At 43.2% G+C, this 25630-nt stretch overlaps 1 protein-coding gene across 8 annotated transcripts in view; it reads right to left on the bottom strand.

Annotated features, from left to right (window-relative positions):
• APBB2 (amyloid beta precursor protein binding family B member 2) overlaps positions 1-25630 on the bottom strand; it is a 358694-nt gene that overhangs the window by 113946 nt on the left and 219118 nt on the right. For 6 of the 8 annotated variants that reach the window (XM_087864178.1, XM_045816074.2, XM_045816077.2 and 3 more), the window contains one exon: positions 1458-1666. In XM_087864178.1, coding sequence (XP_087720304.1) covers positions 1458-1666 — 209 coding nt within the window. The remainder of the gene's footprint in view (positions 1-1457; positions 1667-25630) is intronic. The other 2 variants (XM_045816075.2, XM_045816078.2) reach the window with 1 other exon arrangement.

Below are 25630 nucleotides of genomic sequence, written 5' to 3'. Positions count from 1 at the left end.
GATGCCAAGGGAGAAGATGTACAGGTGAGCAAGACAGAGGGTATCCGCTCCTTAGTGAGAGCAGAGGCTCTGCCCTGGCTGGCTCGGCTTCCGGGAGGCCGCTTGGCGGTCCAGGGAGAAATGCCAAGACGCAGACAGGTTGGGATGGGAGGAGGTGCCACGTCATGCGAAGCTTCTTGAGGTTCATCTTTGTCCCCCAACACTCCTAATACAAGATGAATAACTGAACGGGATTTGCTTAGCCAAGAAGAACATGATACTTCAATAAAAAGTTATCAAAGTTGCCCGGTGGTAAGCAACAAAATCCTATGTGGTTCAGTAGGACGGAAGCACGTGCCTGATTATCAGGCTCAAACACCAACCAACCAAAGCCCTTGTCTCTCACTGCGGGAATAGCTCACCCCGACCCGTCACTCGGGAGACGAAGATTCGGGGCCCAGGATGGGGAAGGGAGATACTGAAGCCCTGTACTAGGAGGAATGGGTCTGGAATGGGTCTTACTGCCTCCCAGAGAAGAGCAAGTCAATCAGCACAGATGTAAGAAACAAGACATTGTCTACTTTCAAAGCCAGGAAGGGTGAGAATGGTCGCAAGGACGCGGAGGAGCTCTACCGGGGAGAGACCCAGTTGACTCCCTCCAAGGCCTCAACGTCAAAGAACACGGGTTGTTGAAAGAACAAAAGACTGTGGTCAGACAGGCAGGTGTGCCTGTGTGTTAGGGTTCCAACTACTTTTCTGGAAAAAGCCATTGCTTAATCGTGACCTTTTCTAACAGCCATTGTCTTGAATATTTTGTTACTGGGATTCACAAAGGTTTGCCGCAAGGATCTCTGTACTGATAAATACCACAGTGGAATTTTTTTCATGCCTCAATTCTTTGTTTAAACATCACATTTCCTTCTTAGGGATAGCAGAAATTTATGCTGCTATTTATGTCTAAAACCATGTCACTTCTGCTAAATAAACAGATCCTTTAAAAAAAAAATAGAAATTATGCATCGAAGGGCTCTCGAGGGTTGTTCTTGCAGACATCCCCTCCATGCACTCAGATGGACCCAAGGCTAACAAGACATGTAGTCATTATAACGCGTCTGGCCAGGAGCCGTTCTTCCGTGTGTAAATATTTTATAGCACCCTGCGAAGGCCCCTGCAGTAAAGTGTCGGTTCGGTGAGCCCCAGGGACTCTTAACCACTTCTCATGAATCAGCCTCCCTTACTTTCCATACCTAGAATGCTGTTTTCAAAAGATCAAAAGCCACGACAAAATGAAAACACCCCTGAACGATGGTATTAACGTTATTTACACTAAGAGGAAGCATTTTGGGGTTTCAAATGCAGCATGCGTGATAATCAAAACACTTACCTTGATGACCTGTTGGGGCAGAAGCAACAAATCTAAAGAGAAATCACAAATCACATCCACTCTACCAAGCTGTTAAAAAGACACTCCATTTTACCTCGTGCTCTGGGGTGGGAGATGGCGTTACAGAACTAAGTGACCCTTTCCTAGAACCGTGAAGGTCGGCTGGGATGGAGACGGGGCGTTCCCACTGAGTCGTCCCTGTTGGTATGTGCCAGTAATAGGTCCCAGCGATGTCGCTGATTCTCTTCCAGCCAGGCGGCAAATCCGGATCAGTCTGAAAGGAGTGATCACTCCAAATGTCTGCTGGGAAATGGAAAACAAGAGCGTTTTCTTAAAAGAGGAAACAATCACAGTGTTCCAATTTTGGTACTAGTAGTCTGGAGAATTCCACAGGCAGATAGGTCCGTAGCACTAATGAGAACTAAAGCCATCCTGCAGACACAAAGTACGGTAAAGGGGACAATATGGAAAGAAATGAGAGAACTGGAAAGGACGACTGCTACTTGAGAACACAGACATAAAGGACCCATGATCAAGTCATTTTACAGCTTCAAGAACCCTATGAACAAGCTAAAGCTCCATTAGCCAAAATCAACTGCCCAAGCAAAATTTGCAAGCCTCACGCAAAATCAACTGACTCCTTTATAAATCAGTAAGACTTACTGGTTGGCATCTTATACCATTCTCAGCAATGAGTCTACCTCTCGTTTTCTTTCACCGCTTTCTGTAAATGAGCACTGTATTTATATCTTCCCTTTGCTTTCACAACTCCTCCCATTTGATTGTAAACATCTACAAAGCAGCAACGCCTTTTGTAATACTCTAGAATTCTAAATTGCACACAGAAGATTCCTAAGGAAGGCAGACCGGGAAAAGCCTTGGAATTCAAGACTAGTAACGTAAATACATGAAGGAGGGGGGGTGAGGAATACAACAGAGAATGGTGGGGATTGCGGCAAACTGGAAAGCAGGTGCAAAAGTCCGAAGGTGTTCAAATTCAAAAAAATAATGTTTAAATACCATGTGTGTGGGGGGGGAGAATAAAATACATGTGCAGGGCAATTTCAGCAATCCCTGGCCTGTATCAATATTTTATCAGTTTAGTAGATATTTCTTTGCTTTTCAGAATCTCATTTTGGCCTATTTTGAGTTGAATATGAGATGAGTTGAAGTGCAAGTGGAAAGAGGAGAGAGGAGGAAGAGTGGAGGAAATCCACAGAGACAGAGGCACGTGGGGAAATCAGAGGCAGCTGCGTCAACCTGTGCACATAGACAGGAAAACTTAAGAAACTTGTGTTTCAATCGGGAATCACTTTTTTCTACAGACCAGGCCCCTTCCCGTGGGGGCATTCGCGAGAGCCGGGGGTGCGTCACAGTAATTCAAGGGAGAAGCACGTGGGCCTTGGTCTGTGCAAATGTCATTGTGTCACGTGGGCAGGCGTCACTGACGCTGTTACAGCGGCAACAGGGAGAAGAGGAACCAAACAAAGAGGCTGATTAAGACTAAGGGCACAGATGTGCATTCATGCGTGAGTTTGGCATCCCAGCATTCACTTTCCTCATTTAAATCTGCCAGAGGCAAAACTGCCACTTGTCTCAAATTATGATGGAAATTTCCCCTCCCCCCACAGGAAATCAACCATGATTAAATAATCTCAACTTACCCCAAATTTTCAGAAACCACTCGAAACAAACATGTATACACTCCTTTGTTCTGTCTCCTTTTTAGGGGGTGGAGGGGTTGTTTCGGTTTTTTGCATCTCAAGTGGGACAGGAAATATAAAATACATGGGTGTCTGGATTAAGATGGAGAAACTCCTACCAAGGGTATTGCCTTGTCCCATTCTAGTGGCTTACAGAACCAAGCTTTGGGACTTGAAAGGACATAAAGAGGATGCTAGTTGCCATTTCTGTGGTTTTTGAGGCCTGAGGGCCTGAGTTTTATACATTTATCCTAGTTGTCTCCACAGCTGGGACACGAGCATGTATCAGAATACGGAATCATGTCAGACCAAGGACAGAAACCAAGATCTCTGCTGAGATTCTGTTGGAATAAAAATTAAAAGGGGAATGTGTTCCATTGCGAAAAACTGAAGATGGTGATGATTAGGATGGAGAAAGTGAGGTCGGCACATCTCCAATATTATTAACAGTTCCAGAAACATTTACAGAATCCCTTCTGCATCATCCCACACTGGGTTTTAAGGGATGTGAGCCCTGTGAGAGCGGAGACATCATATCTGTCTTGTACATTCTCATATTCGCAACACCCAGCATGGCAAGTGTTCAAAAATAATGAGTTGGATGGGGGGGGTGGATGGATGGATGGATGGATGGATGGATGGAAGGAAGAAAGAGTAAATAAACAAGGAGGGAGGCATGAATGAATGAATGAAGTCTTTGAATGATGGGAACTAGATCTTGGCAAAAGAATTCTGAAGAAATCAGTTCCGTGCAGTTTCACAAAACAGAGCAATTTCACAACCCCCAAGAACAGCAATGTCTACTTTCCTTTGATGGTGTATGTGAATGTTCTTATGGATAAAAGGAAACATAATATGACAAACTGGAAAGAGTCCTGGGCTGGTGGCCAAGATACTTTAAGTTGAGATTTTGGTTCTTTTTTTATTAATAGGTTCCATAGGGAATGTAAGAAATATGCCTTCAGCCTCATTACAGTTCATTTTGTTTAACCTAAATGGCCCCAATATCCTTTGTTTTCCTATATAAAATTATGTACATATTTAAATAAGTACTTTGGACCTTATTCAACAGGTTAGTGGTTTTCAACTGTTATCAAATTGGGAGGAAGACAGTGGTACAGGCAGGTGGAATTCCAGACCCTTCTGACCACAGCAGCACCATCTTTATCTGTTTCCAATACTGGTCTTGTAGGCACGATGTTCCTTGAAAACAGGGATCAGGTTTATTATTATTATTATTATTAATATTATTATTAGTGTTTAAAATTAAGTTTGAAACCACAGCTAAAGCAAAACTACAGTGGCGCCAAGACATCTAAATCCCAGAAGTTGCTTTTGTCAAAAGATTATTCAAAATATTGCAAAGCAGCTTAAAATGGTTGCCCTCCTATGAGTACCACAGTGCATATGGCATAAAGAAGGGCACACAGACTCAATCAATAGATCTATAAACTCAATCAATAGAACTATAAACTCAATCAAATCCATAGAACTATAACTCAATCAAATCCATAAACACCAGGTGATAAGAGGAGAAAGTTCCAAGCCCTTTTGATTCTCAGAAAATTACTTAGTGAAGCTTTGCTGACGACAAAGGAGCGGGCGTTGCAGAAAGGAAATGATGTCTGATGGCTTCATCGCCCTTCTGATCCTCAGCAGTTTTCTCACACCGAGTTGTCTGTCACGCACCCCTTCTTGACAGATCTGCCTAGAGCTATGAAGTCTTGCCATTCCTCGTTTTCACCGGGAATATCCTAAAAGACCTCCATCCTGGAGAACTCTTTTCTTTTTGGGTGAGTCACTGTGGAGTCACCTTCAGAAGACCCGCTCAGCACTGGATAGCAGGAAGCAAATCACAGGATTTCACCCCAGTTACCCAACCTCAGGACTAGAACGCAGACCAACCGTTGGTGGGGAGGGGGGTTACGTAAGGAAAGATTATAAGAGAAATCGATAGAAAGCCTGAAGAGTATTTTTAAATACTCCAGTAAATCTAGATATGAGGAGAGGCGCCTGGGTGGCTCAGTCGGTTAAGTGTCTGCCTTCAGCTCAGGTCAAGACCCCAGGGTCCTGGGATTGAGCCCCACATCGTGCTCCCTGCTCAGTGGGGAGTCTGCTTCTCCCCCTCCCCCTGCTCATGCTCTCTCTCTCTCTCACTCTCTCTCTCTCAAATAAATAAATAAAATCTTAGAAAAAACAAAAAAACAAAACAGAACAACAACAACAACAAAAAAACCTAGACGTGAGGGGAGTCAGCAAAGACTCTGAATACGGCCTTAGGCAGCCCGGCATGGCAAGCCAGTGGGAGCTCTGTATGGGGCCTTGGTATTCTGGCTCAGCCACTCGTTGTCTGAATGACCTCCGACAAGTGACTCCATCTCTTTGGGATTCAGGTGCTAATCTGTAAAATGGGAATCAAAACTCTGCATCAGCAGGTATTGTGTAAAACGCTCAGAATAAAGGTTGACATTTAATAGGCATATTTCCCACATAAACGTTCACTGTTAGGGGCGCCTGGGCTCAGTTATTTGAGCGTCCAATTCTTGGTTTCGGCTCAGGTCATGATCTCAGGATCCTGGGATCAAGCCCTGTGTTGGGCTCCGCACTCAGTGGGGAGTCTGCTTGAGATTCTCTCTCTCCCTCTCCCCCCCACTAGCTCTCTCTCTCAAATAAATAAATAAATCTTTTTAAAAAAATGTTCAGTTATTGCTATTATTATTATATATCATAGGTCTCCAAAGCCAACAATATATTGTGTTCACTAAACCCACCATGAAAAAATATTTTCATATATCCAAAGGAAAATGCTCACTACAGAATTTATGGGATTATGGGATCATCATGGTTCAAAGAATAAAGAGAAGATAATCTTAATGTGACTCTTTCTCTGGAGCAGAAGGTCCACCAGATTCCCTTAGCAGGGCTGGGCTTTGAGGACCTGAGCAGGTCAGGTTAGACCAGATTCTACCCACCACGCCCTGCTGGGCTTCTTCCTTGGCTGGCCGTGACTCTGTCGATACCTTCTCTTTCTTCAAATGTCTGTCTCTCAATTAATGTATAAGTAAAAAAATAAATATTTCATAACTTAAAAAGTAAAGATTCATGTCCCCTATTGTCTCCTTTAAATCAGATTTGCAGGGCGCCTGAGTGGCTCAGTCAGTTAAGTGTCTGCCTTCAGCTCAGGTCATGATTTCAGGGTCCTGGGATTGAGCCCCAAATCTGGCTCCCTGCTCTGCAGGGGAGTCTGCTTCTCCCTCTCCTTCTGCTCCTCTCCTCCTACTCGTGCTCCCTCTCTCTCTCTCTCTCTATCTAATAACGGAATAAAATCTTTATATATATAAAAAAAGCAGATTTACTAAACTTTTCCTAGGTTTCTCTCAAACACAAACCAACCCCAAATGAATAAATTTGTCTTGTTGTTGTATGATTCCTGAATATTTTCTCCCACTGTGGGTCTAGGGCTTTCATTACCAAAAAAAGTTCCCTACCCATAAAGTAAAGCACATCTTCACATACGTTACCACATTAATGCTCACATCAATGCCAGCACGGAGGCAAGGGAGGGAATATTAGCAAGCCAGGACAAGAATCAGGCCTTTCAAGGCTGAAACCCGCATGCTATTAGCGTTGCCAGAAGGTTCTAAGAGCAAGTAACAATCCTGCTGTTAACAGAAAAAGTAACAAGGGTCCCGACACTGACTGCAGGCTGAAGTACCCAGACTCTTTATTATTTCTTTACTGCAGGAGCTCGTGGAGTGTCCACAGCTACCCCATGAAGAACACAGTAATGTCATCCCCTTTCTAAGGCTCAGGGAGGACAGCTGTTAGGTTTAAAGCCAAGGGGGGGAGACTATGTCTCCATGTATACATGGATGTTACTTTTTCAGACACCCGAGAAAAATCAGTAATGGACAGCTTGAGGGAATTGAGAAAGTGAATAAACAGTGGTGAAAACAAAAGAACACAATGGCCCTAAGTCTGGGGCTCTGAGACCAGCCTGCTGACTTGACCAAGGTCAAACAGCTACTAAGCAAGAGCACAAAGATTTGCCCCCGGGGACTGGCCCTGAGCCCTGAACCACCCCCGTGGCTGGGTCAGTCCACAGGAGGACACTGCCAGTGTAGACTTTCTGTAGGATCCTTCTTTCTGGGCCTCCCTCCTGAATTCTGCTTTCAGTAATCCGGGCAACCACTCCAGCTGGCCCACAGATCTACCCCCCCCCCCCCATCAGCAGCCTCAGGATCAAATTCCAACCTCGGGCACACTGCAGACACTAAGATCCCACCTATCTGCCCCTCCGTCCCTCCCTACAGGATCCTGCACCTAATAGGGTCTCGGATCTGTCATCACGGCATCTGGCCAAAGCACTGTCACAGGCTCACAGGATGGTTTGGCAGTAGGGGCTAAAAGCCATAGGTGTCCTTTCAAAGTGGCTCTGTGGCCCTTCATCATTTGTGGTTTTGTTCTGGAAGCAGGGCCTGGAAGTCAGAGTATAAAAATAGCCAAGGCTGAGAGCCCCAGAAAGTCCCTCTTGTGCTGAGAGCCTCCTGGGCCAAGAGCAATACTTGGCGTGGGAACAAGGAGCCCATCTGTGAGCAGCAAAGACCCACCCCTTCCAGCCACCTCAGGCACCAGAGCCAGAGCCCTGGGCCTGGCTGCACTTTGGCCTCCTCTTCATCTTTGCAGGGACCACTCCCCACTCCCCTTCCCCCTTCCCAGTGGAGCTGTATGTGAAGTAAGCCCACCTCTAATTATACCCTCCCCTGGGCTAACTTGCAGGAACCCAAGGGTCAAATGAGAACAAATTAGCATGGAGCAGCAGCTGGAAATTTCCTCTGCTGCTCCAGAGGCCACAGGAAGAAGGAATGGATGAGCTGAGATTCTAAATTTGGCAAGGTCTGCAGTGCAGAGCACAAAAGGATTCCCTCGGGTCCTCAGAATGGCACTCACTCCCTTCCCTCAACATTTGCGTACCCAGCACCTTCGATGTGCAAGGCATGGGGTGAGGGGCCTCGAGGAAAGAGGACATAGTGTAATTCATCGAACAATATTTCCCGTCTACTCTGTGCCAGGCATTGTTTTAGGGCTGGGGATATGTGGGGACATCAGATGGATCCAGTCCTGCACCAGTGACCTGGGGCAGTCATTCTCAAGCATCAGAGTCACCTGCTAGAGAACCTGCTAGAAGCCATCACTGGGTACCACCCCCAGAGTTTCTGGCTCAGCAGGTCTGGGGTAGAACCTAAGAATTCCCAGGTGACGCTGAGTCCGTGCCGCTGGTGTGGGACCATGCTTTTAAGAACCGCTGGCCTAAGAAAACAGAAAAGGTAGCAATTCTTTCCCATCAGACTCCATCCAACTACTAGTTCCACAAAATAAAAAATGTGAATGTATATTCATTTGGTGATTCACTCATCCACTTATTCACTCACTTTTCATATTGAGGGCCTCCTATAAATGCCAAGTACTATTCTAGAAGCTGGGCATATGGTCAGGAATCAATGGGTAATGCCATCAATCATGTCTGGGGATGGGGTGGGCTATTTGGACAGGACGGTCTGGGAAGGTCTGTGAGGAACAATGTATCCCTAAACTACAAGTGGGCCAGGCTTGTGAAGATACAAGAGAACAGCATTCCCAGCAGAGGGAATACAGTGCAAGGCCCTTGTGGCAGGAAAGAACCTGACATGTCATTACAACCAAAAAGTCACTCTAGTGAGGGTTGAGTGGAAGGAACTCTTCAAGGTCTTGTGTGCAAGGAACTCTTCAAGGTCTTGTGTGATCTGTGTTTTTAAACCCAAAAGGGGGGCACCTGGGTGGCTCAGTCGGTTAAACGTCTGACTCTTGGGTTAGGCTCAGGTCATGATCTCAACGTCGTGAGATCGGGCCCCACATCAGGCTCTATGCCCAGTGCAGATTCTTAAGATTCTCTCTGCAATTCCCCTCAACCTCTCTCTTAAAAAAAAAAAAAAATCAAATCAAAAGAGTATTCTGTACAATGCTTCCATTCTTGGAGAAGAAAAAACTCTTTCTTCCAAAGTCTTAGTTGCAGCTGCTCCTAGCTAATCTCTGGAACGATATTATTCCTGAAGGAGCCAGATGCCTTAATACAAACTATAGGTTTCCCTTGCTATCTGAAAGTAGATGAAACCTTTCATAAGCCAAAATGGCATAAAGCTAAGAAGCAATTACCATTACATTTTTAAAGATTTTTATTCATTTATTTGAGAAAGAGAGAGAGAGAGAGAACCAAGCAGGGGGCAGAGGGCGAGGGAGAAGCAGACTCCCCACTGAGCAAGAAGCCCCATGCGGGAGTCAATCCCAGGACCCTGGGATCATGACCTGAGCAGAAGGCAGATGCTTAACCGACCGAGCCACCCATTAATTTATATGGAAACATTTTTGAGAGTTCCCAGACCTAAAAAAACAACTTCTCTTAGGCTTTTCTGATAGCTCAGGACACATCTTGCCCACGATAAATGCACACGATAAATCGAGATAAAGCACAGATGCTCACAGACACAGTTCAGAGCTATGGCAAACTGATGCTGAGCTGCTGAGTCTAGGTCCCCAGGAAGGGGCTTGGTGGGGCCACTCTCGCTGCTGGGGGTGCACACTGCCTCTGTAACACCTCACTGCAAAACAAACGCTGAACACTTTTCACCTTTTTGAATAAAAGCGAAAATCCTCTTTGATTTCTTTTGCTTAGCGCCAAGAGGTACTAATGCAAGTGTTTTGAGAAAGCAAAGTGGCATTGCACAAACTTTTGAAAAGCGGGGGACAACTGTATTTGAATTTAAAACTTTTTGATCACCTCGTGGTCAGCTTCCTTTGCCTCCCCCTCCCCCTCCCCCTCCTCTTCTTCTTCTTCTTCTTCCTCTTCTTCCTCTCTCTCTCTCTCTCTCTCTCTCTCTCTCTCGCTCACTACTTAGACCCTTTATTTTTCTCTGGACCCAGAACTTCCTGGTCAGAATAAAGCAAGCAAGACTCTTGATTCCCTCCAGCTTCATCACCAAATTCCGAAGACAACAGCACGGAGCCAGGACTCCAGGACTAGATAATTTATTATAGATTTGCTAGGGGTTCCAAGCAGCATACGGAGGCTGCTTAGAATATGGTGGGAAACTGTCCTCAGTCCAAGGACCTGGAAAACAATGACTATGGAAACAAGGGAATGAACCTCAAAGTGTCCCAAATCTGTGAGCTCTCAGAAGTCTGACCCACCAGTCTCCTGCAGAGCATTCTTTTAACAGTTATAATAAAATTCTTATCAATTTTAGGAGCGTTCATTTCCTCATGCTTTTTCTCATATTTTTCTTTTAAAATACTAATATTAAAATTTTGGAGTGTCCTTGAAATGGGGAGCTATTCTTGGCTGAGGATTTTTCCATTAAAGATTCTTGAGCAAATATTCCAAGAACTCACTATTTAAATAGTCCTTAAATTTGGGCCTTGTAACATTACATGCTTTGTATATTTTTATCAAGTATTTTGGTATAAGATCAACACAAAATTTCTTAATTTAAACTCACTGGAGACAGGGTCTTTGCAGGGCTTAGTCTACTAAAATTGCTGCAGGGCCAGGTTACTATCACAGACAGGCGCCCTGCAGTCAGCCAGCTCCCCTGCGGGCTGGCTGCGAGACTGGTGACAAACGGCTTCATTGCTAACGGCCTGCCTGCTCTCGGCAGAGCCATGACAGCTCCTACCCCACAGGCTTGATGTGGAGCAAAGCACCGAGCACAAAGTTAGGCACACAGCAATCACTAAGTAATTGTTTGTTAATGGCTCTTCATTGCTTCATTCAAATGCGGCTTTGGGGAAAAAACAGCCTGCTGCGGCGCAAAGTTTCTGAAATGGCATCAACCACAGCTCACTTAAAAATGAACTAAGATTTCCGAGTTTGCAGCAACCAAACGGGGTTTTTACTAAAAAGACTGTTTTTATTTAGATCAAGACAACTAGATGATAATACCGGCCACCCACATATCAATTTAGAAACAATGTATCACATGAGAACACGGCTGGTTTGAGTATGTGGCACCTCTTTAATCAGCACGTGGCTGTTCTACGTCATTAAAGAAGCAGAAGTGAAATCAGACCCAAAGAGTGTGTTAAGTGTGCTTTATTAGTGAAGACACCCTTCTTTTGGGACTGCTTCTATTCTACGTCAAGTCCTCAAGAAGGTATGTATACAGGAACTGGGGGTGGAAGAGAAGAGGAAACTATGCTTCTCTGTTCACAGACTGTTACCCCCAAACCAAAACACAATACATGAGTCGGGGACTCTGCAAAGACAAATTTAAAAGCGAAATGGCATAAGATAAAAGTAGCTTCAAATTTTCTGGAAGAAAAACTGGTGTTTGTAAATATCCACTCACCTGTACAAACCTACATATAATGGACGTTACTCATATGACCTGGCTGAAGACTATGTTATTCTAAATAACCAAACATACATTAAAACATGCACTTTCCTACAAGTTATGAAAGGAGATATTAAAATCTTAAGATGATATGAAATATAATTTAAGAACACGATTTCCCAGGGGCGCCTGGGTGGTTCAGTCGTTAAGCGTCTGCCTTCGGCTCAGGGCGTGATCCCGGCGTTCTGGGATCGAGCCCCACGTCGGGCTCCTCTGCTGGGAGCCTGCTTCTTCCTCTCCCACTCCCCCTACCTGTGTTCCCTCTCTCGCTGGCTGTCTCTCTGTCAAATAAATAAATAAAATCTTAAAGAAAAAAAAAGAGAACACGATTTCCTTTTAAAGTGTGTGCAAAGTACAAAGTAGCACAATTTGCAAACACCTTTGAGAAACCATAGGCTTAATGGCCACACACCCCCCCCCCCCCGCAAAAAGACCTTATAAATAAAAACTTAACACTTGAGTGGAGACTCATATTTTACTTTAAGAAAGCTACAGACCATTTCAGTAACCTCAATTTTATTTTTCTAAGAAGAGCTGAGAAAATGTGTATTGAAACAATAAATCTCCAAAATCCAAAAGTCTAATCACAATAATGAACAGAGAATGAATGCAGGTAGGCATGCTCTTGAAATCAGCATTCTTTTGATAAATTTATTTTTTATTTTTTTAAATGTTTATTGTTTTTAGTAATGTCTACACCCAACATGTGGCTCAAACCCACGACCCTGAGATCAAGAGCCACATGCTCTTCCAATTAAGCCAGCCAGGTGCCCCAATTTTTTGATCATTTTAAAAAGTAAAGATCACAACATATTTATATAAAATTGTTAGGCAGGTTTATGAGTTTTTTCTCCAGTCGTCTGAGTACACCACTCACCTCCTGAATATCAGCAACGCGTCTTACTCAATATCAGACGGGATTATTACGTTTGGCAAGAAGATCAACAAATCAGACCTAATACCCCTTGCTTGGATGTTTGGGTAGTTAGTGCTTACTCCTACACACAGTGTTCTAGAAAGATCTATGATTATATGGAAATTAGGCAAAGGGTAACTGCACAGTATTCAGAAAATGTGTCCAGCTGCCATATCCTCAGTCAACCCAAGCACACACACTTTCTGATTTGATTATTATTTTACAGTGAGCATTTGGGGAAGAGAAGACAAAATACCACTGCAGGCAGGAACCTTTCTTTGGCTTCCAAACAATTAGATGGATAGAATTACTACTGGCACCATACTCTTTCAAGGCAGACGGCTTTGAAAGTAGATTAAATAGTGCCCATTTCCCCCCATTATTTTGGCAGGGTCTTCAGTGAACCTCCTCACACCGACACACAGTAGCCAAGATGACAAGGTGGAAGCTATTCCAGGGGCTGCCTTACTAACTTCAAGGTCATTATTATTCTAAATGGTGGCATACTAGGACCTGACTTCTCATCTGTGTTAAATACTAGAACAAAAGATGATTATTGAGAATCTAGGAAATAGAGTATTCTACAACAAGCTACAATTTGGTCTTTTATCAGTGCATTAAAAGAGTGCTGTGAATGGATGGCACGTTCTCCAAAATCAAAATCTACCTGTGGGAGACACAGAACTATAATGCCATAGATTAAATGTATATATTTTCTTTCTGATACACAAACAAAAACAGGTATTTCTAGAGCACTACAGGACTTTTAAAGTGCTATAATTTATCCAAACTCATTTGATACCACCAAATCCTGCAACACAGGTAGAAGAGATCACCCACTTTACAGGTGAAGAAACAGATTTCAACGATGTGAACTAGCTCGATGAGGTTGGGAAACCTTGCTGGCTGTGGAGAAATCTCTGTGTATTTTTGTCTGGGAACCATTCTATTTGTTAAGTGCATTTTTAAAGGTTAAGTACCCTTAAAAATATCAACATAGAGATGCCTGGGTGCCTTGGTTGGTCAAGTGTCCATCTCTTGATGTCAGCTCAGGTCATGATCTCAGAGTCGTGAGTTCCAGCCCCGCATCGGGGTGCTAGGCATGCAGCCTGCTTAAGATTCTCTCTCTCTCTCCCCCCCTCCCTCTACCCCTCCACACCCCACAGTGGAAAAAAAAATTAGCATAACTGAACTAATCTGCTTCATCTGCCAAGGTGGTTATTGGACAAGCTTTAATATTTGATGTAAAATAGGATTCCTAGACTATGGATGGGGTAGAGGAGTTCAGAGAAAAATGTTTTCCTGAAACTACCTTTTAAAAACACAATTAAAAGGATCAGGGTAAAAGCTATTTTTTTTTTATTACTCCTTGTGATGTTTATTTTCTACCTAACTCAAAAAGAAAACTTGAAGCAGCTTATATATCAAGGTAAAGATATTTCAACCAATAATAGAACATGAGATAAGAGCCATGGAGTTGAGATGAAATTTAATTTCTTGCTCCAAAAATTTACAAAGTTTTAGTTATCTAATAAACATAGTTTATCAAAAAGAAACTTTTTCCTAAGCATCAAAGCGTAGTATGCTGGGAACAGCACTGGGAGCAAAAAGGCAGTAAACTGATAATAAAGGTTCTACATTGCATCTCAGAGGTTTTATTTTATAAATTCTGTTCTAAATTGTAATTGTGTTGTACAATAGGTTATTAAATGTAAACTTTTTTTTTTTAATAGTAAAGTTAGCTGGGCAAACCTTTCGGTACTCTTCCTTTTGTCTATGAGAAGCACGGTGTCGGGGTCTCATAAATAAGGCATCTGCAGGAGACACTAAAAGTTGTTCTTCAATATCCAGTGTCTTCTTCCAAAGTAATAAAAACTTTTGATTGGACACCTGGCCATTTAGAATACAGAATACACTTCCCAGCCTCTCCTGCAGCTCAGTGTGACCAGGCAGAAAACATTCTAATCATTGGGGTGTAAGTATAAGAACTATGTGGCAGTTTCCGAGAATCTTCCTTATTGAATAGCTGGCAGGCACAGGTACTCTTGCTGTCTGGAAGAGATACGCTGCCTTGGACCACGGGATGCAGACTACACCCTAGGGATGGTGGAGCAGTACAGCCAAGGAATTTGGGTTCCTGGGGTTGGTGAATTGCTACTGCCAGGCTTCCATGTGAAAGGGAAATCAACTTCTATTGTCACGAGCCACTGTTTTTTTAGAGTCTTGCATTACTAGCAGGTGAAATTGATCCTAACTCATTTATATAATGGTGGGAAACCGAATTAGCGCCTAGGAAAGAAACAGCTTCTAATGGATTAGCTTTGTAATCTTCTATTCAAACCCAAACCCATAGGCATCTTAATTGTAGGGTTAAGAAACCCAGGTTCCTGACTCCCAAACTCCCAAACCCTTTTCTAAAACAGCATATTGTTGGAATGTGACTTCATCGGTTATTTTCTACCGATATTCATTCATTTGCTACCACCCACCAAGCCAAGCATCTTCACCTCACTCCCAACTCTAGCCAAAAATACCAAATGCTGGGGCACCTGGGTGGCTCAGTCGATTAAGTGTCTGACTCTTGATTTCAGCTCAGGTCATGATCTCAGGGTCTTGGGGTTGAGCCCTGCGTCGGGCTCTGCGCTCAGTGGGGAGTCTGCTTGAGGACTCTCCCTCTCCCTCCACCCCTCCCCCGCTCATGTTTGCTTTCTCTCTCTCTCAAATAAATAAATAAATCTTAAAAAAAAATATAGAAACTGTGCTGGGCCTTGTTTTTTACAAACCTCAGGAAGTATCTACCAGGATACAACCAACCACAAGCAACACTGATCCATTTGTTCAATTCAAGGCTTGAATTCTTTATCTGTACCATGTTCCTCCCCTGCCACCCTCTCCAAATCTAGGTCAGGAGAGAAAAGCAAAGATTCTCCAGTGGAAAACAAAATGGCAAAACCAATTAGCAGCTCCACACCTGTGTGATAGCTTCGTTTTTCTTTTCCAGCAATGAAAGAGTGATGATGTGCAGAGCTCTGAGTTTTTCAAAGATGCTGAGGCTATTGGCAGAAAAGAGGCAGGGGTATTTGTGGATCCCATCTGCCAGAGATGCACGTGTAGAAAGTGTCATTTCTTTGTGCGTCTCAAAATAGAATCTAGCATAAGACAATATTAGGTAATTGAGCCAAAATTCCAGGAAAGGATAAGTAAATGGAATATTCTCAAAAATTGCAAACAATAAAAAGTGCTCAAAGTTTAGAAGCACTTCCTGTCTGTAAAGATTAGGATACAGACCTATTTGGTGTTTCAACTGTGGGCCCCCAAGAGCAAAATGCTCAGAAACAGTGTCACAGAGATGCTATCAATCACAAATTAAGCAGATCTAAGTTCCTCAATGAAAAGGTTAGGCCTGTTTCTCTTTTTATTTTAATCAACCAAGGTACTACAAGTATGCCTCACACACAGTAGGTGTGCAATGTAAGTTTTCTGGAGGTAAATGAATGTAGTTGGAGGTGGCTTTTTGTCATATCTCATTCTCTGAAACTAAGAAGATACCTAGGGACGCCTGGGTGGCTCAGTTGGTTAAGCATCTGTCTTTGGCTCAGGTCATGATCCCAGGGTCCTGGGATCAAGCCCCACTTCGGGCTCTCTGCTCAGCAGGGAGTCTGATTCTCCTTCTCCCTCTGCCCCTTCACTCGTGTGCACTCTCTCTCTCTCAAATGAATAAATAAAATCTCTTTTTTTTAAAGACGCTACCTAGATAATATCTATATGAATGACAACCACAGGAAAGAGGAGGACAAAGGAGAGGAAGGAAAGAAGGGAGGGAGGGAGAGGAAGGAAGGTAGGAAGGGAGGGAAGAAAGAAGCGTGGGAGGGAGAAGGGAGTAGGGGTATATACCACTAAGCATTTTGCCTGCTGAGTCTGAGTTGAGTTCTATTTTGTAAGACATCCAAAAAGGAACTAGAATAACTGTTAGCTAGTTTTTATTCACCCACAAATGCACTGGTTAACCCACTAGGCCTTGAGGTTCAGCCAATAGGCTAAAGTTATTTCCTTCTAGAAAAACGCTCTTGAAGCATTAAAAGTTCTCATCTGCAGGCTGTCTGGGAAGAATTTCAAATTTATATGCAACAGAAATAGGATTTTTTCTTTTTTGTCTCAAATTCTAAGCTCTCACTTGTGAAAACTCTGATTCATGCGAAGTTTTTGTTCTGGGTTAGCTCCATTTCCTTCTTTCTAGATCTGTTGGTAGTGTCCATTTGTAAGGACGGTCTATCCAGTCTTGAATTCTGGTATGTTCTAAACATCTTCCCCCTCAGCTTTCCCCACTACTTTTCCTCTGAAAGAAATTACTAGAACCCAAAGGCTGTTAAGAGCACACAAATGATGCTTAGATCTCAGAAGCAGGTAGAGAAGAACATTCTTTGGAAGCAGACGAATCTGATGCTGTGTCAAAGTCTTCTTTGTTGCACGCAAAACAGGCAGGTGTCACTGGGGACAAGGGTCCGACTATATCAAGATGTTCGTCCCAGCTGGCTGTTTGTGCTTCCTTCCTTGTAGAAACAAACTCTGTGTGTCTTCCTGTGTTTCAGATATGCTTGGATGAATGAACTGAGAGCACGGACCCCTCCCTTTAGAAAACACTACGGTGGAGCGGAAAAAAGTTGAGTGAAAGACAATCCTGGGCTTTTCTGTTTGTTTGTTTTTTATTTTTTGAAATTCCCTTTGAAGAAACAAACAGTATAAATTACTTTTAAAAAACAAAAGTACACTTTCTGTCTAAATTTTCTATGGGGTTTTTCCTTCAGGGTAATAACTTTTTTCTTCCACTTTCTGTGTCAATGACGAATTCATTTTCTACTCTGCTGATGGAACAAGACTTGCAAAAAAAGATTACACTTGTACTTGGCCCCGATTTCAAACTGGTCACCCTAGGAAGGCTTGGCCTCCTTCACGGATACTGGGTCTGTCTGAGAAATACATGTGTGAGAACGGACTTGGTTAGTTACTCCTAAAAAAAAATAAGCCATAACTGGATTCACTCTACTGGTCAAAAGGATCTGATTCGACAAATACCTGCAATCCTGTATTTTTCACTGACCGAAATTATATAAAAGTATATCCATCAATAAAAATATGAAAAAGAAATATTTTTTTCACAACAAGTAAATAATATATACCCTATGAGCCAGCAATACTAAGTGTCTATCCCACATACTCTCTCACACAGTCCCAATGGAAGATGTGTGTGAGGGTATTCCCTGTGGGGTTAACTGTCGTGTTGGCGACAGGGAAGCATGCTAGGAGCCCATCACTCTATGAGGGGAAAGGGAAAGTGTGTTGGATTCACACCATGCGGCACCACGAGGCAGTGAGAAACTAGGCATTAGCTGTACACACAGTCTTATGGATAGATTTTTAAAACACAGCACATGAAAAAAATACCCTTTAAAAATTACAAACGTACACACAAAACAACAAAGCACATCACAAGTATGCTTTTGAACAAAAGTGACCCATTAAACACATTAGATGATTGTCTATGGGTGGAGAAGGGGAGGGAGGGTAGGGAATAACAGGGAGTAAATAAGAAAGTGCATAAAATGAGAGATTTTTGTATGTACCAGTGATGAAAATACATCATGAAGTAGGGCATAGGATTAACTCAACTGTCGGCAACCAAGATTCAAAATAAACTCACGTTTTCACATTTACATATTTTTTTCTAAGCAATAAAAATACAAATGAAAAATTACCAGAGACAGACATCGTTTCGGTAGCTACAGAAGTGACGCAGGGCTCTGAAAAGCCCAAAGTTGTAGAGATGAGCTGAGGTGGTCCAATATGGAAGCCACTGGCCCCATGGTCTACTGAGCACATGCAACGCAGCTCGTCTGAATGGAGATGGGCCGCCAGGGAGAAATACACATGGATGTGGACAACTTAGTATAATAAGAATAGAAAAGATTTTATTTTTTATTTATTTATTTTTTTTAAAGATTTTATTTATTTATTCGACAGAGATAGAGACAGCCAGCGAGAGAGGGAACACAAGCAGGGGGAGTGGGAGAGGAAGAAGCAGGCTCATAGCGGAAGAGCCTGATGTGGGGCTCGATCCCAGAACGTCGGGATCACGCCCTGAGCCGAAGGCAGACGCTTAACCGCTGTGCCACCCAGGCGCCCCAAGATTTTATTTTTTAAATTATTTTTTTATAGATTGTATCTATTTGAGAGAGAGGGGGGAGAGAGAGAGAGCATCAGTAGGTGAGAGGGGCAGAGGGAGAGGGACAAGCAGGCTCCCCGCTGAGCAGGGAGCCCGATATGCGGCTCAAATCCAGGACCCCAGGGATCATGACCTGAACCGAAGGCAGACACTTAACTGACTGAGCCACCTGGGTGCCCCTAGAAAAGATTTTATTAATAATTTTTATATGAGTTCTATGTTGAAATGAGAGTGCCTTAGATATACTGGGTTAAATAAAATCCATGATTAAAATTAATTTCACCTGTTTCTTCTTACGCACTGTAGCTGTTAGAATATTTAACATCACCTATGTGGCTCACACTGTATTTCTGATGGACCCATTGGTCTAGAGGCCCCAGTGAGCCAGGGGTTCAAGCGGGATCCTTTTTGTAAAAATTCCTTTGGTGGGAGGTCCTGAAAAAAAAACATAAATGTGGCTCTCTGACTGGAAGGATGTAAAAATGGCTCAGCATTAACTATTAAAATTCTAGATCATGACTTGCCAACAATTTGAAGCATCTGCCACCTTCCTTTGCTCTTATCTTAAAACTTCCCAGGATAAATGCTGCTTTTCAGGAATTCAAGTGTAGTCCGTGAAATTTGACTAAAGGAAAACTTCTACTGCAGCTCACCCTGAAGTTATTTAAAATAAGATATAATTGGAAAAATCTGATATAATTTATCAATACAGATACACAAAGGTATGATGTCAGTATCTGCTACTGGGAGGTACTTTTAAAATCAAAATGGCACGAACGATTTAGAGATTATGTATTCACAGTAATTACCCCTTTCTTGTTTGTACTCTGTCACATGCGGTCCTTTGTCACAGGTAGACTATTTTTCCGACACTCTCTTGTATGGTCCAACGGCCACCTACTGAAGACCACTAGGCCCCTTTATGACAAGACCTTGAATTTTCATTTTTCTGCCGCTAGCACGGCGTAGAATGCCTGGCACACATGGATGGTCCACAACAATCCATCAAATTAACCAGAAGTGAGTATTTCTAGAGGGGCGGATTGAGATGTTTGGGGGAGGAATAGAGTCCAATACGTTACTCTTTTGGGATTATTTAAGAAAATTATTAGAAAGGACCAAATGCTCCACGATGTTTCCACGTTTCATCAACATCAGCCTCCACGTGAACGCGTTGCTGAGGTGCTTTCCACGTGCCAGCCACTGCTGTAAACACTTTGCGTATCAATTCATTCACTCCTTACAAGAACCCTTGAAGGGTGGTGTTATCTTACTCCAGTCTGTAGATGACGCATAGAGAGGAGAAGCAACGGACTCCTGGTCCCAGAACTAGTAACGGTAGAACCGGGAGTCAAAGCAGGCAGTCCCACACCAGACTCCATGCCCCCACGCACACGTTAGTCGAGAAACAAAATTACCCATTTCAGGAGTGGATCCAGAACAGTACAAGGCTCTCATATTCGTGCCCTGCTTTTCAGCCTCCACAGCTCTGCTTCATGCTAAGCTCTGAAGAGCCTCACCTGGATTTGAAAGGGCTCATAATCAGTGACTGCGACTCTCCTGCTCCCTGTAATCACACCGCCGCTAGTAATTTCCCAGAGAACACCCCTTTCAACCACTCCCTGCCGCTCCTCCCGTACAAAATAAGGAGACTTCCCGTAGCACGGCAATGCCCTCAACCCCCTCTTCGACGGTGTCCGCCCCTTCGCCACCTCGCTCCCTTACGCCCCTTCCAATCCAGGCCAGCTGCACACTCCCTGGTCTCCCAACATGCCGTGCAGTTCGGCACCCCCGTGCCTTTGCTCAGGCTGTTTCCCTGGACTGGAATCCCCTCCTTCTCTACTGCCCTCAAACGAAAACTTCAAAGGTTGCTCCCTCCATAAAATTTTTCCTAATCGCCCATTTAAAAAAATTAACCTGTTCTTCCCTGTACTACCTCCTTTTAGATACAAATTATTTAGGGCAATTTTCCCCTAGTAGTATAGTTTCCAATATGAGACACCCACCTCCCTCAGCTCCTAATGACTGGAGTCACGGACTGCGGTGTATGTGCTGGGAACCATATGCATGCTGTTGAGAGAGGAAGGTGACTGGGAGTGGAAGCTACTATTTACAGGGCCCCCCCTAAGTACAACCACACTCCTAAGTTCAGAATTTCTTATACAGGCAACCAAATACTAAACAGTTTTGAGCAGGGACTGTATATGTTTGGAGAATATTATTACTGACAAGAGAGAAAACAGATGAAATGGATTGCATTAGTGTAAAAATTATGTATCATAATACATGCTCAAGAATTACATGTCAGTAACAGAAGTGAAAATAGCAAGCCAAAATAGCACATAATTACAAATTCGACATCCCGACCGAAATTTGCTATCAACATAAATCAGTGATTAAAAACCCAGTCACTGGCCATTTGAAAGACTCCTTCCTCCCAGCGTGTAACTGTTGTCATGACAACATGACTTCCGGCCATATCTCTGTGCACAAGCTTATGTTTAAAGGGAGAGGGTGAGGATCAATTGGGTTAAATAAAGAATACACTGACCAGTTTTGGAATGTAAGAAAACATCTCTCAGCCCAAGGTTACCCAGTATGATCTCTCTAAATCCCCATTAAGTATTAGAAGTAGGCTGAGCTTTTTTAATCAATAAAATTGTGCTTTCGCATCTCTATTCTGCACATATAATGACAACAGGTACTGAAGTTCTACACACTAGACCTGTAATTAGTGAGGGATATTTCAAAACATATTCCGCCCTTACAATTACTGACATTACTAAATCTTCTTAAGTCAGAAGCCGCCCATCTTTCTTTGGTCTCATTCCTTCTGAAGGATGGACTCTCATTAGGAACGGATTCTTTGCTTCCAAGGAGATGGGCTGGGGGGGGGGGGCGGGGAAGGCGGTGAGGTAGCGGTCCATTACCTCTTCTGCCTTCTGAATTACATAAATGTTGAACATCTCAGATGACTATACAAATGAATTTGAAAATCCTGTGTGAACCAGTAATTCTTTGCGAATAAGAGCCACAAATGGATGAATACTGAAAGTTTAAAAACTGAATTAATTTATTATCTTCTTTTTTTTCCCACAACCTGGACTTTAGATTAAGACTGCCACCCATTCCCACTCTTTTTGTGTGTGTGCCAAAGGCATTTAAACTAACTGCATTTGGGTTTTTGTCTACTTGTTTGGAGACTGAAGATCGCCTCCCACATCCATTCACCTTATTTCAGGACCGATCCTGTCAGTAGGACCACCATGCCCCAAGACCAAGGGCTAGACTCAGAATGGTTCACACCAGGGACAGTTCCTACTCCTAGGGGCATTTGGAAATGTCTGGGAGTGGCTGGGGTTCTCACGATGGCTAGGGGGTACCACGGGTGACAAGGAGCCAGGGATGCTAAATGTCGCGCAATGTGTAAGGCAGTCTAGCCCGAACAGAGCGTCTTGATTTTCCTGGGACTCTCTTGATTTTAGCACTCCCAGTCCCGGGCCAACTGTCACCTTAAGTCCGGCACAAATGAAAGATCGTCTCTGCCAAGCACCGAAGAGGTTTTTCTCATGGACAGGAAAAATACATCTGCCCCTCTGTCTTCTAAAAATTCCTTATGGTTCCATAACTCTTCAGTCCCTTCTGACTGTGCTATTTACAGTTGTGATCTCAAGAGGGAAAGCAATTCTCTTCATATATACTTGGCCCTTAGATGTTCCTAGCATGGGTGAACCCTCCAGCCAGCTTTTGTGAGAATAATTCCTACATCAAGACTATGAAATATCTTCTTATCGCTCAGCATATTTGTATTGACTGAGAAACTCCAGCAAAATCTAATAATGTGGGGCTACTAACGCCATTCCTCCTTGTGAGACTCAAACTCGAGGAGGAAGGAAGCATTTTAAATCTAAAACTCAAACTACATTTTGAGAAACAGACCAGCGGCTTTTTGAACCTGCCTTCTCTTTCTTTCGTTTCCATCCCCCCCTTTTTCCCCACAAGTGATTCTACTCAATTACTCTTAAGCTAAGAAAGCATTTTATACCACTGACAAGTATAAAAACTATATTCTCTACTTACTCATTCAGATAGAGGACACAATAATTGGAGTGAGACTCTCTAAGGATCACATCATACATCTTTATGCAGAAATAGCAGGAACTTTCTCTGGGAAAATGGTTAAGTCAGCTGCTTTTCACTCTCTTTAAATCTCCCCATCCTGAGGCTATTAGACAACATAGTTGCTCATGGATTCTGTGACATTTTTTCCTAGAAATACGTTCCTTATATGGTCAGCAAAGGAGTTGCTGGTTTCTGTTTAGTGATGGTACTCTGGAAGCCTAACGGACTTAAAACCCCTCATTTAACACTAGCCAATGGCTTCAGAGCACGGAACCAAGTCTATCATATAACTGCTCCCTCTGGTACCTTTTGGTTCTTAACCTGACACCAAGTGGCAGATATTTTGCTTTAACATTAAATTAGTAAAACTATTTCCCCAAATGCTTGGTCTAGATATAAATCACCGACTTAGACGTGAAAAGGCTATCGTGCATAACAAATCCAGTCAAATTCCCATTCAGGCTTTCACTTAACTTCAGTGCATATTCTCATGGGCCAATCAGTTTAGGAGAACAATGACCAGGGAAAACAAAAAGATAATATTTGGTTTTAATCTCTAAAGCTGAACAAAAGTCAAACCCTCAAAACTCCCCAAAGTTAAATCTATAGAGTTACAATGTAGATAAATTGTAGACTATTTTAACATGCTTGCTTTGTAAAGGATTCACTCAAATAATCCTCTCAAATATTTTCTCATGTAGTGACTCTGTCCAATTTTAAATATTTTTAAGCCACTAATTTTCAGAAACTCCTAAATAGTAAGACAAAAGTATCTAGAATAAGCCACTGTCGTACAGAAATTATCTTGAGCTAAAGGTATCTGAGTTCCTGAAATCCCTCACCTGCCTAAAAGCAGAACTTCCCAAAAGAACTCAAATGTCATAAATTCCCTCCCCCTGGGAGCAACTATAATCTCTTTTGGGAGATGAGAAGTCAACACTCAAACACACAGTCACCAAATTATCACCTCTCCTATCTATTCTCCTAAGAGCACACTTAGCTTTCCAAAAAAATCATCTGATTTTTCATAGTGACCTTCCTCCCACAATCTTCTAAAAAGTCGTGGGTTCTCCCTGAAGTGCCCTCTGCCCCACCCATCTCTTATTAAGATCATATATAAGCCCCAATTCTAACAGCCTCCCTGAGTCACATTTCTTTGTGAACTCTCATGCGTAAGTATATAATTAAATCTGGGTTTCTTCCTCTTGCTAATCTGTCTTAGGTCAATTTAATTTGCAGTCCCCAACAACCGAACTTGAAAGTATAGAAGAAAAGCTTTTCCTCTCTGGCAAATCAAGGCACTCTGTCATTCATTCATTCATCAATTCATTCAGCAAACATATGCCAGGAGACAGGCATTGGGCTAGGTGTTGGGACCTGGCAATAAACACGACACACCCCATCAACTGGCTGCATGAAGCTTGCAGTCCACAGGGGGAAGAGTGACATTTAGTTAGTAACTTAAAATTACACTGAATAATATGAGAGACTAGAGACCTGTAGGAGTTTTAACCCTTTTTTCACATAGTTGGTGCCTAGAACTCTGAGTTCTAGGAGTTAAGTTCTGTGAGAGTAAGAATAGTCTGTTTTACTTGGTGCTTATCCCTAGAGGCTGTCTGGTATCCGGCACTACAGTAAGTGCTTAATAAGAATTTGTTGAATGAATTCCACTGCCTTGAATCTTGGACTCCAAAATAAACACTTCTGGGTTGCCTATGTTGGCAATCACAGTATTTGTTGAGAACCAGTGGTATGAACAATACTACCTTAGACATCGGATTCTTTCCTTCTCATAAAGACACCTTTGAATGACATATACTCCTTATCCCAAATGTGTGGGATATTCTCCAGTTTCCCTTTTCAATCTACTCTCCACCCTTTCCAGTCCAGAGATTAAACCCTTGGCAGGTTTCATCAATGAGAGGCTCAGCAGGTGATAGGAACGTGGGAGGAGAATGAGGTCTGGCTATGAATTCCCCAGCTCCTCTCTGCAAGAGCACAGGCTGGCTGAGGCTACAGTCAGGCCACCCCTTTCCTGTACTCACAGTTGCAAATCTAGCTCTGCCTAGGTTCCAGGAACCTCCCCTCTTCTTGGCCCTTCGGGGTCAGATATGCCAATGGGAACTTGCTGCTGTCAACCGCAGAAGGTTTCCCTGGCCCCTGGAGGTTCTTTATCTTGCCCAAGCTTCTGTACATGGTGCCTTCTTTAAACTCTCCTCGTTACCCCATTGGAGTGATCATCTATTTCCCTCCAGAACCCTGATTCATAAAGAAATGGACTACAGTTGTACTCCTTTCCTTGGGCTGCCACAACGAAGTGCCACAAACTGGATGACTCATAATAACAGAAATGTATTGTCTCATAGTACTAGAGCCTAGCAATCCAAAATCAAGGTATTGGCAGGCCCCTACTCTCTCCAAAGCTGCCGGGAGAGGGTCCTTCCCTGCCCCTTCTGGCTGCTAGAGGCCCTGGGCATTCCTTGGTTTGTACCAACGTAACTCTAGTCTGCTCCCACCTTCACACGGCCCCTTCCTTCCTCCTCTGAGTACCTCTGTCATTACAGGGCATTCTCCTTTTGGTCTGTGTCCACATCTCCCTCCTGGTATAAGGTCACCAGTCATAATGGATTAAGTGCCCACCTTATTCCAGTCTGACCTCATTTTAACTTGATCACATCAGCAATGACCCTAATTTCCAAATAAGATCACACACACAGGTACCAGGAGTTAGGACTTCAACGTATCTTTCTGGGGGACACACATCAACCCATAACAATATAGAGATACTGTCTATCTGCAGAATTATTTAAGGGCAGGGAGAAATCTTTACCAATCTGTACCCACAGGATGTAGCCCAAGGCCACGCACACAGAAGGCGCT

The sequence above is a fragment of the Ursus americanus genome, chromosome 8 (genome assembly GCF_024610735.1).
Source record: "Ursus americanus isolate L20-20 chromosome 8, mUrsAme1.1.p, whole genome shotgun sequence".
In the NCBI taxonomy this organism is placed as follows: Eukaryota; Metazoa; Chordata; class Mammalia; order Carnivora; family Ursidae; genus Ursus; species Ursus americanus.
Note: the sequence above shows the minus strand (reverse complement) of the source record. Positions and strands in the feature narration are given on the sequence as shown.